Source organism: Poecilia reticulata, linkage group LG9 (assembly GCF_000633615.1).
Source record: "Poecilia reticulata strain Guanapo linkage group LG9, Guppy_female_1.0+MT, whole genome shotgun sequence".
Taxonomy (NCBI): domain Eukaryota; kingdom Metazoa; phylum Chordata; class Actinopteri; order Cyprinodontiformes; family Poeciliidae; genus Poecilia; species Poecilia reticulata.
The window spans coordinates 31,449,448-31,467,411 of NC_024339.1; the positions used below are offsets into that span (position 1 = coordinate 31,449,448).

The 17,964-nt window shown below is 38.3% G+C and overlaps 1 protein-coding gene across 6 annotated transcripts in view; it reads right to left on the reverse strand.

Moving 5' to 3' along the window:
• Positions 1–14,590: 14,590 nt before the first annotated feature.
• Positions 14,591–17,964, reverse strand: part of LOC103470685 (metal transporter CNNM4) — a 37,681-nt gene continuing 34,307 nt past the window's right edge. For 3 of the 6 annotated variants that reach the window (XM_017306561.1, XM_008419314.2, XM_008419312.2), the window contains 2 exons: positions 16,608–16,786; positions 14,591–14,993 (listed from right to left, as the gene is read on the reverse strand). In XM_017306561.1, coding sequence (XP_017162050.1) covers positions 14,748–14,993; positions 16,608–16,786 — 425 coding nt within the window. In that variant the 3' untranslated portion in view covers positions 14,591–14,747. Of the gene's footprint in view, positions 14,994–16,607; positions 16,790–17,964 lie in introns of all 6 variants that reach the window. The other 3 variants (XM_017306560.1, XM_008419313.2, XM_008419311.2) reach the window with 1 other exon arrangement.

Consider the following 17,964-nt stretch of genomic DNA (forward strand, 5'->3'; position numbering starts at 1 on the left):
AAGGCTGCGTTCACACTGCGACCTGTATGTGTTCTGCAGTGTAAACGGGCAAACGACCTGAAAGTGTCCCGCATGCGCAGTAGAGGGCGCTATAGCGTCATCGTTCTCAGTGTTCTGCCAACCGCCATAAGAAGAAGAAGAAGAAGAGCTCAGTGTTTGCGGAAGTAAACATGGAGGCTAACGGTGGAGCTTAGCTTATATATTTAAAGTTGTTGTCCAACCGGAGCAGCAAATTAGCAACTTAATCCTCACATAATCCGTCATGGTTGTTGTTTTTCTTCCCGCTTGCAGGACGCAGAATAGTGAGATTTGTTGAGAATCAGTGACCTGAACGTTCTGGTCGCATTTGAATCGGATACGTATCGGTTATGGGTCACATTCGAAAAGAATCCGACCTGTGCTGTTCACACTGCCATGAAAAGATCGGACACAGGTCGCATTACGTCAATAAAAAAGATCTGAATTGGGTCACTTCAGGCTGCAGTGTGAACGCATCCTAAATATCCATGCAGTATTTACAGGTGCAACAGATGAAAAATAATTATTAAGATCAGCACACTGGTTATTGAGAAAATAAAATTATAAAACGGTTTACTGTGGAGATATTCACTGATTTTAAAACATCCATGAAGCACAGCAGAGAAATCTGAATAGTTTTTGCCATAAATGAAGGTTTGGTAGAATAACCTGAAGTTTAAACCTTTGTGGTTGTTTCTGTGGTTCTGGTTGTGTGTTTGAAATAAATAATAAATTTAATTTACTTGTATGTTTTTTTTCTATATTCATTTTTTTACATTTTGGATATTCATGCTGTTATTTAAATTTATTTATTTTTTCTGTTTACTTTCTTTTTTCTCTTCTATTCTCCCCTTTTTCCTTTTCTCCTTCATTTTTTCCTCTTTTCTTCTTTTTGCTACTTTTTACTTTCCATTAATTCAAGTTGTCAAGTGAACATTATTGCACCTTTTTGTTGGTTCCATAAAAAGTTCTCCATGTTTTATATCTGATAAAGACGTCGTGTCTAAACAGAGTTTCAGGATATAAACATTGTCATCATAGCAGTGAGTCAGACACACGATCAGACAAACGATAAATGTGTTTCAGGTGACGCATGGAGAGGAACAGAGTTGAAATGCTTTTAGTGACAAACCTGCAGAAAAACGTCACAGTGCTGCAGACGTGACTGAGTCCACAGAGGTCTGGGGGTCAACGGGGGTCAAACTGAATGGCTGCGCTCATTTTATAACTCAAGCTGCAGAACCATCAGCGTCGCAGCGACCGAAGCCTCAAACGAAAAACCGACGTCACCAACAGGACATGACATCATTACCAGGCTGGCATTTTTCTCTCAGACTCAGGATTTCTGAATGTGAGGTTTCCATGAGCGGAGAGGCCTGTCGCAACTAATCAGTTAATTACATTAATAATCATAAAGTCTTCAGTTTGATGCTTTGGTCTCAACTGACCATTTTTAAGGACAGTTTTGTTTACAGACTTCAAAATTAATTTTCTTTGTTTTTGTTTCATTTATTTATTTATTTTGAATATTTAAAATGTTTTCCAGTTCCAGTCTTAAATGTTCATTAGTATTTAAAGTTTATTGATCTTTGAGAATGTGTTTTTTTTTTTAATTAGGACATTATATTACCTGTAGATTGTCTCAAAACAACAATATTATCATCTATCGCAATAACATCTGGGACAATTTATCATCCAGTAAAACGTGTTATTGTGTCAGACAGACATAATTTACGAGTTATAATAAAAAGCAACAGGCATAAATCCTCTAAACAGATCACTGTGATAAATCAATATATTCAACATTCACCTTTTGACTTGAATTACTGAGATGAAATGAGTGTCACCAGCAATAAAACACACCGAGTAATTATCTAATCATTTGATTCAGTTTCAGCTAAAAACTTTAAAACTCAAAAATATCTGCCGTCATGAGTCAAACTCAAGGCTCGAGGGCCAAATCTGGCCCGCCGAAAGGTTTTCTGTGGCCCTCTGGACTCCAAATTACATCAATAATTTGGAGATTTTACCAAAACTGCAAAACAAAATCAACAGATCCCCACTTTTTTCCGATTTTATTGAAAATATTTCTCAAAATTGATGTAATACGTCGGGTTTAAAAACTGCTGCCTCAACCTGATGTCAGGTTTTACTCCGTGATTCATATGGTGATGAATAAAAAGTCAAATTTAATATAAAATTTTAGGAAAATATCGTAAACATTTCTTACAAATATTAATAAATTAGCGCCACAAAATCTATTATTTTGATTACAAAAAAAAAAACCCACAGAAACAAATATTTATTAATCTGTTAACAGTTTAATGGGTTTTATCAATACATTCTGGCAGAACTGGCCCTTTAAGAACAGTCAGATTTTCTATACAGCCCAAAATGAAACACGCCTGCCGTAGAACATAAACTGTTTAAGACTTTAATCTCATATGAAATGAACCAAACGTTCAGTCTGACGTCTGATGGGTCACGTTAGGGAAGAAAACCTGGAAGATCTGGACGGTCAACATCAAATCAAACAAAAGAAGTGGAAATTTTTGATTTGTCTCAAGACAACAAAACGTGATGATGTGTCTGCGGCAGGTTTAACAACCCGGGCGTGGTGCAACCAGCTGCTGCTGTCCATCCTGCATGAATCACACATTTAATTGCCGCTGCAATGTAACAGATCCTGTTGGCTCTGGGGAATTTGTTTCTACGCAGCAGTTTCGCACTTTCACATCTTCCTGAAAGTTCAGGACAAATAAGGAAGCAAGAATTCACAGAGGTGACGCAAAGCAGCTGCTGGAGATTAAAATCTGTGAAGTCACACGGCAAAGTGCAAAGAGTGTGAGCAACAACGAGGGATTTTTTCAGCTTTTCACACATCTTCAAACTCCAGCGCCTTCAGACACTAAATAAAGAAACAGTTTGACTAATAAGTCTGTGTACAGTGGAATATTCCATGGTAATAAATACTGTAATAAACAATAAGTCAGAAATTTTTAGATTGAGTTTTGACCTCCTGCTGTTACTCATCCAGTTACTTCAACGCGGCGTACTGCTGCGTCACTAAATGAGTAATACTGACCAAAAACAGAAGTTGAATATGAAAAAAGAAAAAAAACAACAACAATTTGGTCAAAAACATCAAAGATAAGAGCTGGATGATGAAATAACCTAAACTTTATACCACAAGAACAATATGGGTCAATATTAGTTTTGATGTTTGCTTTTCTGCTTTCTTCTTTATTCATAATTAGCTTTAGTTTCTGTTTGTACGTTTGACCAGCCTTTCTTGATATTTGTGTATTTTTCGGTTAATTTTGAGAGCTCTCCCTCAGCCTGCCTTCTGCTCCCCTCACAGCTGCACCCAGTTATGCCACCAATCTGATCTTTTCATGACAGTCTGAGCAGCACTGATCTGATTTTTACAAATGTGACCCAATTCTGTTGGATGTGGTTCTAAATCCGATTCATATCTGATCTTTTTAAACATGACGTGTCTGTACGGCGGCCAGGTCGCATCCATCCGACCTGAACGTCACTATTCTGCGTCCTGATGCGTGGAAACAGGAAGAAAACCAACAGCCATGGCGGACGGTAATCCAGATGGATTTGTTAATGTGCTGGTTTTAAAATCGTAAAATACGCTTCACCGTTAGCATCGTGATTACGTGCACAAACACTGAGCGCGCTCGCTACATGTGACGTTACAGCGCCCTCTACTGCACATGTGGGATACTTTGTTCACATTAGGAGATCATATACAAGTCGCACATGTTTGGAAATGTGAACAACCACAGGAAAAAGCCTGGAGGCCTGCAGAGTGAACGCAGCTGAAGTAAATGAGAACATAAAGGCAGGTTGTTGTTCATAACAGAGCAGCAGAGCAGCGTATGAGGTCACAACATGTATGGAAGTAAATATGTGCCATCAGAATTTGAATAAAAAATTCATCTGAAACGTGAATGTTGTATATTTGTTCTTACTTTTTCAATTTAAAAAAAATTCAGTGTCCTTATTTGTACGTTTGCAATTTTCATTAGTTAAAAAAAATTCACATTCCTATTTCAAAGTGATGAAATTTTCAAAATATATATATTTTTTCAGTGTTAAAAAATTCAGCATATTAAAAAATTTTACTTTTAAAAATTCAAATGCAATATTTTCAGTGTCCTAAAAATTCAACTTGCTCAAATTCGCCGTGTCAAATTCAGCGTCTAAAAATTCGCTGTACAAAAACGGCAAGGTTACTTAGGATTACTCACATTATATAGCAAGAAGGTTCTGGGTTCGATTCCCGGCCCCGGTCTTTCTGCATGGAGTCTCCATGTTCTCCCTGTGCATGGTGGGTTTTCTCCAGGTACTCCGGTTTCCTCCCACAGTCCAAAAACATGACTGTCAGGTTAATTGGTCTCTCCAAATTGCCCCTAGGTGTGAGTGTGTGTGTGCATGGTTGTGTGTCTCTGTGTTGCCCTGCGACAGWCTGGTGACCTGTCCAGGTGACCTGTCCAGGTGACCAGTCCAGGTGACCCGCCTCTCGCCCGGTACACCAGCTGGAGAGGCAGCAGCTCCTCCTGACCCACTGAGGGACAAAGGTGTAAGAAAATGGATGGATGAACATTATTAGAATCAATATAATGATTTTGGTGCAGGGCTGCTTTTAATGAAACGTTCCCTGAACGATGATTACAACTGAACTGAAACGGATCACTCAGCTCCTCTGGTTCTGGTTCTGCACCCAGCATTCAGCTTCTATCACCACAAATCTGGAACAAAAACTGCAGAACAGCCGAAACACTGAGCTCCTTTAGATCCAAAACCCTCCTGGTTGGAGCTGCGTTTGAAACATGAAGCGACATGTTTGATGTAACGATGACTTTGATCTTCACTCTGGACAAAATGCTACTTTTTTGTTACTAGTTTCATAATTGGTGACTTTACGAAGTTTTATGATCTTTTATGATGTAAATCACTTTGAACTGCCTTGTTGCTGAAATGTGCTAAACTTGATTGATTGATTGATTGATTGATTGATTGATTGATTGATTGATTGTAATACTACATTTTACCAAGTATTTTGGTCGAGTTTCTCAAATATCTTGGTTCACTTGAAATAAAACAAAACTAACATTCAAGTGACTTTTCAGTAAAATTCTGCAGTTTGTTGTCGGTCAATAATTCCTCGTTATGGATTGAAAATTATTAATTCCATTGGCAGATTATTACACTTCTAACAAGACATTTTACCGTTTAATTAGAGAAATAACCTGCCTGGTCATTTTTCAACAATATTAAGGAATTATTGATTTCTTGCTGAAAAGTTACTTGTAAGTCAGTTTGGTCTTATTTTATTTGGTAAGATTTTGCGTTTTTGCGGTGTAGGCAGTGATCCTGTGATAAAGTCACAGAGACCAGGCAGCTCAGGTCTAAGTTTATGTTTCTTTAAAGCTACAATTAAAGAATATAGCAGCTATCTGCCATGTTTAGCTAACGGCTGACCGACCCAGAGGTGAACACTGACAGCGAGGTTGCATTGCTGTCCGGATTTGGCTGAAATCTGGGTTTGTAATCCGAGCCGGACTTGGAGGGCATCGGTTCCCGTGAGGGAAGTTTGTCACGACATGTAACGACACATGTCCAAACTAACAGCGGTCCCGATAACGGCTGGTTTCTGACGCGGCATCAGAAAGGCGGTTTCATCACATCCTGTTTACACACCTTCCTTTGCTGCTCTCTGCGTTTGTTTTGCGTCTGGAGTCGAACTGGTGGAGCTGCTTTCTCAGAAAAAATTCCCAGCGATGACACATGTTGCACCTCACCTCTGGGAGTTTTCTGGGTTGTTATTTCACCCACTTCCTACAGCAGCTGCATTTCATTTCCTCTAGGCGAGGTGCATTATCACATGCTGCTGCACTTACCACCAGTGTGAAGAGAAAACAGGAAACATTATTCTCATTTTATACCTCCTAGTGTCTTAGCGAGAACTCTCAGTGTGCAACAATTTACCAGAGGAGAAGAAAGCTACAAGTTTGGCCTCTTCATTATTAGCACACAAGCAGACAAAAGGTTGAAAAATGTCAAAGAAAACAAGAATAAAAACATCTGTAGCGAGGCTGAAACAAGAAGGTAACAAGTCAGTTCAACATTCTTTAAGGTTTTTTATGCTAAGAGTTCACTGATTTAGAAACTAACTAAAGTATTTTATAGTTTATTCTTCTTCTTTCTTAGTCTGTTAAATGTTTTAGTTCATTTCCAGGAACAAAAATTAGAAATTTCTTCTAAATCTGAAGAATCCCTCCAAGTTCACATGATGGCTGTTGCTGGATGTTTGTCACATGGCTTTCTAATTAAAAAATAACAGAAAATCTCTTTGTGCTGTAATTAACATTTACTGTTAATGTTTACTTAAATGTAAAAAGTGTTCATCTGGACCACAAACGGCCCTCGGGCCGCGCGTTGAGCAACCTGATTTAGATATTTACCAGTTAAATGATGAAAGTCAGAGTAGCAGCACAGCAAAAAGCCCAGTTAACTCTGAAGAGAGTTGATATTAACACTGAAAAAGTGTTAATATTAACTCTGTGGGAGTTAAATCAACACTGGGAATTATGTTGTCAACTCCCACAGAGCTGATATTAACACTTTATCAGTGTTTATACAGTCCACACTCTTCAGAGTTAAATTAACACTGGACTTTTTGCTGTGAGGAAACAACCCAACCATGCAGAAAAACCACAGGCTGGGATTTGAACCCAGGACCTTCCTGCTGCAAGGCAGCAGCAACATTTTTAAACAGAAAACAAAAACAAAACCCTCTAAAATCCTAATTTACATCTATGGGTGTCTCTATGTGTGACACCCATAGATGTAAATTATTAAAAAAATAAATGATATAATCGTCCAAACTTTCATTTTGCATTACGATGTAATGGTTTTCTGAGTGATTAAAGTAAAACTGGACATCACAGTAAAATATGTTTCCGTCTCCGGATATTCTGAAATGAGAATTCAAAGGACTCAGATGGAGCAAAAATAAAACAAAAATTAAATTTACTTCATTTATTGTCACAACTGATTCCAGGTGCAGAGCAGATTTCACCAGGCTGCTGCTGCTGCTGCCTTTTTTAAATCCTCCAAGATAACAGGAAAAAAAAAACCCCACATATTTTAGCTTCTTCTTTTGTTTGACAAAAAATATTTAAAATCTGTTGTTTTTACTGACCTGAGTTTAGATTTAAAATCCTTATTGTTCAAAGTTACTCCTGCTTTGCTGCTGAAGTGATTTAAACCCTCAATACTTCATCGTTGTGAGGAGGCAGCTTCAGAAAACTGCAAAACTGCCGAAACACTGAGCTCCTTTAAAAACCTACAAGGTTAGAGCTGCTTTTAAACATAATAGACGGATCATTTAATAACATATTTGATGTGTATGGATCAAATTGGTGACTGTTTGATGTTTTTATGATGTGAAACACTTTGATCTGTTTTTGCTGAAATGTACAGATACTCTTAATTGATTCATTAATTGATGGAAGCAAAATCACAAGCATATAGAGAAAAACATCTCAGGTTTAATAGCAACGCTCTTCATCCTCAAACTCAATAAGTCATAAATTATAACACAATATTTACTCACTTTTCTCTCTTTTTCAACAGACAGTATAAAGCATAACCAGTTTCCTCAAATATCAGCCGTTCCATTTATATGAAAAATAAATTCAACATAATTACAGACATTCTTAAAAAAAAACAACCACTTGTGAACACCTCCACAGATTAACATGAAACCAGAACGTGAAGCCGGTGTGGCGGGCAGAGACAACGGGGGGTCAGGACCCAGCGGCTTCCAGAGCTGCGGCCAAAACACAGAGTCATGGTGCAGCCTCAGAGCCGCGCTGATGAAATCCTGGCCAGTCAGTGTTTTGTAAGCGTGTCGCAACTGCAGCTGAGCAAGTAACTGTGGTAAATTCCTCAAATTTTTGAAAATACTGCATTGATTGCTAAAGTGCTTTTATTTTTAACACAACAGAGGAGGATTGTTTTTTTCTTCTCTTGCTCAGATTATGAGAAGTGTGAAAACTGAAACGTGACTGGATGAAGCCAGTTTGTACTGCGATATATATAAATATATATATATATATATACACACACACAGAAACTGGAGCTTGTTTCTACAAGCTGCAGCGTGTAACGTTTATGAAAATATTTTTTTTTACATATTTGTTGAAACTGTTATGAGACAGATGACCTGTGAAGAGACCCAGTTGCTCTTCCTTCTCCCATTGTTAACTAGAAACAACCAATCAGAGCCAGGAGGCGGGTCTTAGCGCTGTTAATCACCCTTCCTTGCTCTTTGCTATGTTGCAGCTAGCACATGTTGGTCATGAATGCTAAGGCTAGTTAGCACGCCCGCCGATTGCAGCAGATAAACCATAAACATTTATCAGCAACTATATGAGGATGATTGACAGCGCTAAGACCCTCCTTCAGGCTCTGATTGATTGTTTTTGTGCATTTCTTCAGAAGGCATGGTAATTCAGAGAGGACATCGATAGATTATCTGTTTCAATAACAAACTGTCACAAAATGACAGTTTTAACAAACATGTAAAAAACATATTCTTTATTAAAGTTACCTGCTGCAGCTTTAATGCTAACGCCGTTAGCTTTATCCACTTCAACCCTGAACAGGGGAAAATTATGACCTGGAGTCAAAGAGTTTCATCAAATTTTAAAACCATGCATCTGAACAGCAATAAAACACATTCAGCAGTGTAATTGTACAGATTTTTAACAAGTTTCACTAACTCAAAACTAACTGCACGGTTTCCAAATTGACCAAATAGCAAAAATATACAGCTTAGTTACTGAAATCAACTTGAATAGAACATTAGAAAATTACTTGAGGAACACAAGCTCAGTTACAAAATTATTAAACCCTTCAGCTTAGAAAGAAACTCCTAAATATAAAACACAAAAGATGCAAATAACTATTTTCAGACTGGAACTAGAAAGCAAACTGAAGTTTCTTAAGGCACAGGAATCCAAAGCTCCTGAACAGCAAAGCTAACAAGCAAAAGCAGCTGCCAGAAAAGCTTTACAGAGCAGGAATTTATGAGTTGAGTCGTTTTAATGATGTGAAAAGCAGCATTTCCATCTGAAATAAAGGGAAGACCAAAGTTGCTGCAATTCATCAACTGTTCAAGCAATTATCTTAAAGAGATATTTTCATGTAAACGCGGTCTATATATTGTAATAGTATTTACATGCATCAGCCACCATTATCACTGGAACTTCAGAAGCTAACTGTAAACACCAGGAGGAAAGAGCAGCTGAGAAAAAATGTGATCCGTGCCATGCTAAGCAATGTTAGCTTAGCCTAATGATTCCTTCTGCTGATCTTCTCATTCATTCACGTCTCTATTCTAGCTCTAGATCTCACACAACCATCCAGGCAGCAAAAATATACTGAAAACATGTCTGATGGAGAAAAAACTGCTGGTTACGAAGACAAAACAGCAACTAGAGAGCTAAGCTAACATTAGCAGGCAGTTTATATGGTTAGCTCAACATGCGTTTAGCTAAGAGTTGAGAACTCTCATGCAAACATGAAAACTCTTGAATTGCTATAAAGTTTGTGTATGGAAGATGTTTTAGGTTATTAAAATTCTCTTTAACACAGTCTGTGCAAAGCAGCTGTTAGCATGGAGCTAACAGCTTGTTACTCAAGCAGTTAGCTTAAAAGCTGCAGTCTGAGTCTCAAACCAACATAATGTTGCTTCTGAAGCTCAGATGTGGGAACGAAAAGAGATCAGAACAGAACATTTTAGTGGTAAATTAGAAAACCAGCTGGGTTTTCTAATTGTTGTGGCGCTAACTGAATTTAGCAAGATAAGCTAACCATCTATTTCTCTCCCCCTTATGCATTCAAACACAAAAGGACTGCACTAATGTTTCATAGCATTATGTGTGCTGCTGGTTTAATGAGATAAAGTTAAAAAGTGGCAGTAAATATAAGGTTGTTTTATTGGCTGTTTCTGTTTAGTTTTTAATTCCGTTTTTTGTGTCGGGTTTGTTTTGGGAAACTGCAACAAATACATATTTCTTTCTTAGCATAGTATCGATATTAAGACGACAGCCAGCAGCATCTTTGGGAAAATCATTTGCAGCTGATTTTAGAAACCGTCTGAAACAAACATTTTGAGTCACGCTAGCTAAAACCGGAAGGCACCATATAAGGATGATGACATAGAATCTGGAAATCTCTCAGGGAAATCACAGAATGATTTGTTTTCTTGACAAAATAAGCAAAGGAAATTTGGAAATAACTCAGTTGGTTGTGGTGGCTAATCAGCCAATAAGGAAAAAGGTTAAAGTTATTTGCTAAGAGCTTCACGGAGATAAACACAGAAAAGCCAGATTTCTCTTCACCTGCATAGAAAAACAACTTTTGTCCCAGGATAATAAAATGATTAGAATCTGTGACTTAAGAGAAAGAACAACAAAAACCCAGTGAAAACAGCACAACACGGTTCATGTCATGGCTAAGACTGAAAGCTTGAGTAAAGTCAAGCTGTCGAGGTGGGGATGGGCGATAAAGAACGTTCTGACACCTGGTAGTCAGTCGACTCGGTTCCACTGAGGACCAAAAACTGCAACATTTGTTCCATTTCCAGCTGCTGTGGTTTTTCTTTCTCACTGCACTGAGTCAAACCAACCAAACCCTTTGAGCAACATGTTCCCCTCCTGGCCTGTGGGGGCGCTGCACCACGAACCACTGAAGGAGGCGACACATAAACCACTGAGCACAACTTCCTCTTTCAAGAAATGTAAACAAAAATGGCGTCAGATTTTAGCGGTTGCAGGATTTCTTTTGTCTTTGGTAAAAAAACATGAGTTATTGTTTGTTTTGGTTGTATTTACCCAGAATGCCCTGCTCTGTAGTCTCCTTCCTGCTTTTGGATCGGTGTCCGGACCGACTGGCGTTCATTTATGTTTGACTTCAACCAAACTGAGACCGAGGTTTGAAGGCAGACCAGAGTTTATGTGGAGAAATGTGAGACTTGACACACAAAGTCGATAAAAAAGAACTTTGACTGCCGATACCCACAGCCAACAACACAGGCCAGAATGGAGAATCTGCACAACAGGAGCTAATTTCAGTGCCTTGATTTAGTTTTTGTTAAAAGGGATCAAAATGTCCCCTTTAATCTCCACGTGGGGCAGGGTTGCTGGGTAAACACCACATGTATAACATTAGTTCTGATTCTACAATCAATGTTTAGGAGAGTGTGACTTTTAGCTGCTTCCATTCACCACTGTATTTTTTTTAAAGTACATAAAGTGGGAAATTCTGGGGTTTCTGTAGTTTGTGAAAAGGGCCGCAAAGATAGCGAAAACCGGATCTGAAATTACATTTTAGTATTTCAGCTCAGAATACTTTTAAATTCCTCGGCAGGGTGTCGGTCGGTTAGGTATCCAAAATACCCTCATCTTACCTGGTTTTTCATCTTCAATAAACTAACAACTCTTCAGTTTATGTGCAAAGATTCAAACCGGAGTCTTTAACGCTTCTTTTGTCTGTGTTTTTTTTTTTTTTTTTTTTTACACATTTCTTCAACTTTGGACGTAAACATCGACAGAACTGTCTGATCTGAATGCAGTTAAAGACGAAAAGTTATAAAAATGCCCTTCAGCAGGCAGCTCAGGTCCAGATTACGTTGATGAAAATCACTTTGAACTTTCACAGAAATCAATTTCAGAATGAAACCGGTTACATAAAAGGGACTCGGACTATTTCTTCACGTAAACTCCAGCCGGTCCTCAGCATTGCGTCACGTGTTTCCATGTGTTGCTGCTGCATGCAGCGAAGCCTGACGTTCACTCAGTTACCAAGCGCTATAAGGAATTTTTACTGTTCCTCCCCGGTGACACAAAAATCCAAATGTAAACAAAATGAGACACAGGAAGTTTTAAAACCACAAAACATTTCCCACTGAACTCAAAAAGGAGAAATGCCCTGGTTTCAGATGCGAACTGAAAATGCAAGGAAAAGTGTTCTGCAGTTCTTCTTTGGGGCAGAAAGAGTCGAGTTTTGGTTGATTTTACATTCATGAGGCTCAAGAGGAAAATTTTCACTTGATAGTGAGAAAATAAAGCGGAGAAAAAAGGAACAAGGATGAGGAAAAAAAAGCAAAAAAAACTTCTTTATCAGCATAAAATGTGAATGTTTAGGAAAACTCTTCAGTTTTATAAGACATCACAGAAAAAAATCCATCACAAGAAACGTAATTATATCAGTTTTATGATTGATTCTCCTCTTAAAATCTCTTTGGAAGTTACAGTAAAATATAACTGGAGTGTGCGCAGCTCAAATGGAGAAAATAAACCACTGATGATAATAAATGTACAGAACAGTTGAACATGAAAGTGACACAATGCAGCCGAGTGTTTCAACTTCGTGGTTCCATATCATCATCCCACTTTCCTCCGTCTAAAAACAACAAAAATCCCAAACAATGAATGCAAATCATTGCAAAAAAATTACATTTGTTGCGCCTCATCGGCAAAAATATATACAAGTAAATAAATAAAGTCTCTGATTTCCTTAAAGTATTTTCTTAGGAGGTGACGCAGCATCTCTCTTTGGGTTTCTGATCCCACCGAGCGATCCCCCGTTTTCGGTCTCACACACACACACACACACACACGCGCCTTCTCACTCACACACACACGTATACAAAAATCAAAAGTCCCGGCCTCTTTCCAAAAGAAGGAGTGGGTTCGATGAGTCTCTTAGCTCTCAGGCCTCCTCCTCTCTGTGAAAACCGGCACCTGATTTCTGTGGATTTCGCCTGAATTCAGCTTTAAAACAAAATAATTAAAGATTTCACAGAGACGAGAAGAGCAGCCACGGTTAACGTACCCTACACATTTCATAAAACATTCACTTCATTCGTGTTGATTGTCTTAATCAGAATACAGGCTGGCTGGCTGTCAGTCAGCGTGAATCTCTTCACAACTTCAGGATAGAAAGGCTCCTGGTTAGTCACCAGAAACAAAAAAAAAAACTAACCGAGGATGAAACTCCCGTCGCAGCTCCGCCGGCGTTTCAGAGAAAACACAAAGTTCATCAATAAATATGCGACTGGAAATCTCTACGGAACATAGATTACTTTGTCTGAACTCCGACGGAGCCTCTCTGTCTTCTGGATGCTGATTGGAGGAGGTGGATCGGACTGCTACACATGCTGCGACGCCATTGGTTCACGGCTCTCCGATACGGGATTGGTGGAGGCAGGAGGGCGGAGTCTCCCTGAGTCTCTGAACTGGAAGCAACGCGGAAACCGAGGGGGAAGCTGAATGTGCTGGCGGCGGCCATGACGGCGGCCATGACGGCAGCCATGACGGCGGCCATGACGGGATAAAGAGGTTAACTTCCTGGTTTCCACAGACGGCCGCTGGGTGTTCAGCCTGCTTTGCACGGTCGCGGCAAAATACACTTTTGGTGGGTTTTCTTCACGATGAGCCAAAACTTTACAGCAGAAATCCACAAAACAAACTTATTCCAAACCGATCGGCTAAAACCGCGATAAAACAGGAACATCTACGTTTTACTCAAGGTGCTTCACAGAAAAATGACTTTTTGAGGAAATTATATCCACACTGAAAAAAATAATCTAAATATTATCAAGTATTTTTTAGTGTATTTTCTAGTGGAAAAATCTTCACATTCTTGAAATACAATAAATTAACTTACAAAACTTTTCAGCAAGAAATAGGAGCGTTTTACTTAATATTGACGAAAAACTACAAGTTCCATTGGGAGAATATTTCACTTAAAATTTGGGGAAAATGTTTTGTTGTTGGTGAAATAATCTGCCAATGCAACAAGTACTTCTTAAAAATAAATATTAAGGAATTATGAACTTAAAACAAGCTCCTATATTGTGCTCAAAAGTTACTTGCAAGTTAATTTAATTTATTTCAGGTGTACTAAGATATTTGCACTAGAAAACAGACTAAAAATTACTTGGTATAAGTTTGTTTTTGCAGTGCAAATAAATCCTGATGCTGATTTGATGGATGTTACAGTTTTAGATATGAAATCACACAATTTCACTGATATTAGTTCAGCATAAAATAACTAAAGAAATCCAGATATTTTATCTTAGTTCACATGAAAAGAGACAAAAATAACTTACAACAGGAGCTTAATTTTAGTAAATAATTCCTTAATCCTGATTAAAAAAAAGACGTACTCGTTCCACTGGCAGATTATTTTATTTATGGGGGAAACGTCTTGTTATAAGTCAAAACAATCTGCCAGTGGAACTAGCATTTTTCATGAAAATTAAGGAATTAGTGACTAATAATAGGCTCCTTTATATTCAAAACTACATGAGATAAGTAAGTTTTTTGTGTGTTTGAGGGCAAATAAATCCTGATGCTGATTTACAGCTTTAAATATCAAATATAAACGGTTCTGGGTGTGTCCAACTTCTCTTTCTTGCTGAATTATTGATATAAAACTCTCATATTTTCAATGTGAAAGAACTAAAACGATGCAGGTCAAGAGTTTTAAGTGGTTGTAATGTTTTGGCTCATCAGTGTTTGGTATTTTGAATTCCCGCATATTTACATGATATGCGCGCATGGCTTGTCTCTGGGACTTTAAGGTGTGTTTGGTGCTGACAGCGCCCCCCCCTGGAGGGGAGGGGAAGCTCGGGGTCAGACGCTGCTGTTGTCCAGCTGGTTGTGATGGTGGTTCGCCGTCGGCGGCGTCTGCTCGTTCAGCAGCAGCAGCAGCGTCTTCTCGTCCGGGCCGTTCTCCGTGAGGACGGCGTCTGCTTCCAGGTCCGTGATGGCTGCCGAGGGCGACGTCTCCTCCTGGGAGTAGTGAGAGCTCTCTGGGGACTGAGGCGTGCTGTCCAGGCGAGACGCAATCAGGCCGTTCTGGTACTGCGAGCGCGTGATCTGAGGGAGATTTAGGGAAAAAACACCAGGATGAGCCGAAAGGAAAACTTTTTATCTGCTTTAAAGTTTAACTTTGTCAATAAATGTAATAAAAACTAGGAATGCACCGATCCACGTTTTCTCTTCTGATATCGATTCAGATCAAACAATCAGCAACAGTCATAAAAAAACACATTACTACACTTTAAATATGTTTCCTGTATTAAGACGTTTTATGGTTGAAAAGCCTTAATAAATGTTTTTTAAACCATTTATTACTGATCAAAAGCAACTAACTCATTTAAAGGAAGTCAGCGTTTCGGCTGTTTTGCTGTTTTATGGACATTTGTTCCAGATTTGTGATGCATAGAAGCTGAATGCTGCTTCTCCATGTTTGGTTCTGGGGATGCAGAGCAGAACCAGAACCTGATTTGGGTCGGAGAACGTAGATATATATATATTTTTTAATAGAATTTATTCATTTCATTTAAAACAAAACAGATGCTATTCATACAAAAAAGAATATACAAAACACAAATAAAATGAAAGGTAGCAGAAGAAGAATAAAATTCTTATTTATATCTGCCCCTTTTTTCCAAAATAAACAAATTCAAACAATGATAGTTTTCAATTAATAAAACATAACAAAAAAGAAACATCAGCTCCTTCTTGTGCAACAATTTTTATGATTGCACATTATACAATTGTATATGTCTTCAACATCTTAACTTTTATCATTCTCTTAAATATATCTATTGAGCCAGCATTTTTATAATCACTTTCCAGATTATTCCACAATCTTATACCTTGTACTGATGTACATCGGTCCTTCAAATTTGTTCGAATCTTGGGCTTTACAAACATTTCTATACCCTTAAGATTGTAATTACTTGCTCTCTTAACGAAGTATAATTGCATATTAAGAGGTAATAAGCTTTTATGAGCTTTATACATAACCTGCAAAATATTGTAATCAACCAACTCATAAAATTTCAATAATTTCAACTGACAAAATAAAGCATTTGATGGGTGATTATAATGTTTTCTGGTGATACATCTTATTGCTCGTTTCTGTAAAAYATAAATGGGATTTGTAATTGTTTTACATGCTTTCCCCCAGACTTCAATACAGTAAGTCAGGTGTGGAGCAATTATTGCATTATATAACATAAATAAAGCTTTGTCATGAAATAAATCCCTTACTTTGTACAATACTGCCATGGATTTGGCTATTTTTGTTTTTAAATAATTTACATGGGGTTTCCATGTCAGCTTTCCATCAATGATGACACCCAAGAACTTAACCTCATTGACCCTACAGAGCTCAACATCATCGACTTCAAAAGGAAGATCGATAGCTTTATTTCTTTTACTAAATATCATATAATTCGTCTTATTCAAATTTAATGATAATTTATTTAGTTTAAACCAAGTTTGTATCTTAATGAATTCTGTTTGTATCATCTCCATCATTTGTTCTATGTCTTTTCCTAAACAGAAAAAGGYAGTATCATCTGCAAATAACACACATTTAAGAAGCCCTAACACATTTACTAAATCATTCAGATATAAAATTTACTGACAGATCAGTGAATCTGTGGCCTTCCTCTGATTTGTTGGCCGTTCTGGACCCACCTTGACGAACTGCAGGTCGGTGAGCGCCCGGACGTTGAAGTCGGGGGTGTAGTGCTGCGAAGCCATGCTGCCGTTGAGCTGGCCGTTGCTCCCGCTGACGGCCAGGGTGTCGGTCCGGTCCGCTCCGCTCAGAGACGCCGTCCGGTTCAACCCGCTGAGGTGGGACGGCGAGCGAAACTCTACTAACAACACAACAGAAACTCTGTTGGATCAGCTCCGGATCAACATTTCAACACAGAAACGTTTCATTTGACCGGCAGACACTTTAAAACCGGTTCAGACTGGATTCATAACCACTGCACTGCAAAAACACTAAATCTCACCAAGTATCTTTAGTCTCGCTTCTAGTGCAAATATCCAAAATAACAAAAAAATAAACTTTTCAGCAAGATGCAGGAGCTTGTTTTGAGTCAATAGTTCCTTAACCTTGATGAAAAAGATTAAATTCCAGATTATTTCCCTTCTTGCAAGACATTTTTCCCATGTTAGAAGTGAAATAATCTGCCAATAGAGCTAGGACTTTTTAATCAAAACAAGCTCCCACATTTCTCTGAAAAGTTGCTTGTGAGTTAGTTTTGTCTTATTTCCACAATGTACCAAGATATGTTCATTAGAAACTGGACCAAAAATACTTGGTGAGATTCTGAGCTTTTGCAGCGTGGTTCAAAGATGCGATGCAGGTTAGGACTGATGAGTAACTGAGGAAACAACGTGTGAAGGATGCAGGAAACGGCAACAGAAACCATCAAGCAACCATAAACGCATCTGGACGAGGGGGGGCAGTGGAAGCAAACGTTTATTTACTCAAACTTTATGCCGCCAGTCAGAAAACTTTCCATCTAAAGTGACTCTAAAGTCAGGATCTTACATCAGCCACACGTCACCATTTCTTCAAAGTAACGCAGATTAAACCTGTTTTTGATTCATCATGTTAGGATTTATCTGCCATGACACAAAGATAAGTTACACAAAGTCTTCATTTCCAAACTCCAAACCAAATAAGAATGAGAAATAAATGCATCAGGCAGCAGAAATTTGATTAATATTTCATAACACATTAATGATTAAATAAACCTTTAATCTTTAAAATGGGACATAATCCCCACTCTGCTCCAGGTAAAGACGTGTAAAAAGCCTTAAAACATTCATTTTATGCAGTTTAGTCGTTAAATAAATAAAAAAATATGCAGAAAAAATCTGGTGTGAAGAAATGCCAACAACACTGGACTTTTACCAGCTGGATTTCAGTTTCAGTTTGCACAATCCGCCCAGCTGATCCTGGATCTACTTTATGCACGCTAAGCTAACTCTACACATGCTAAACTAACTCTACACACACTAAGCTAACTCTACACAC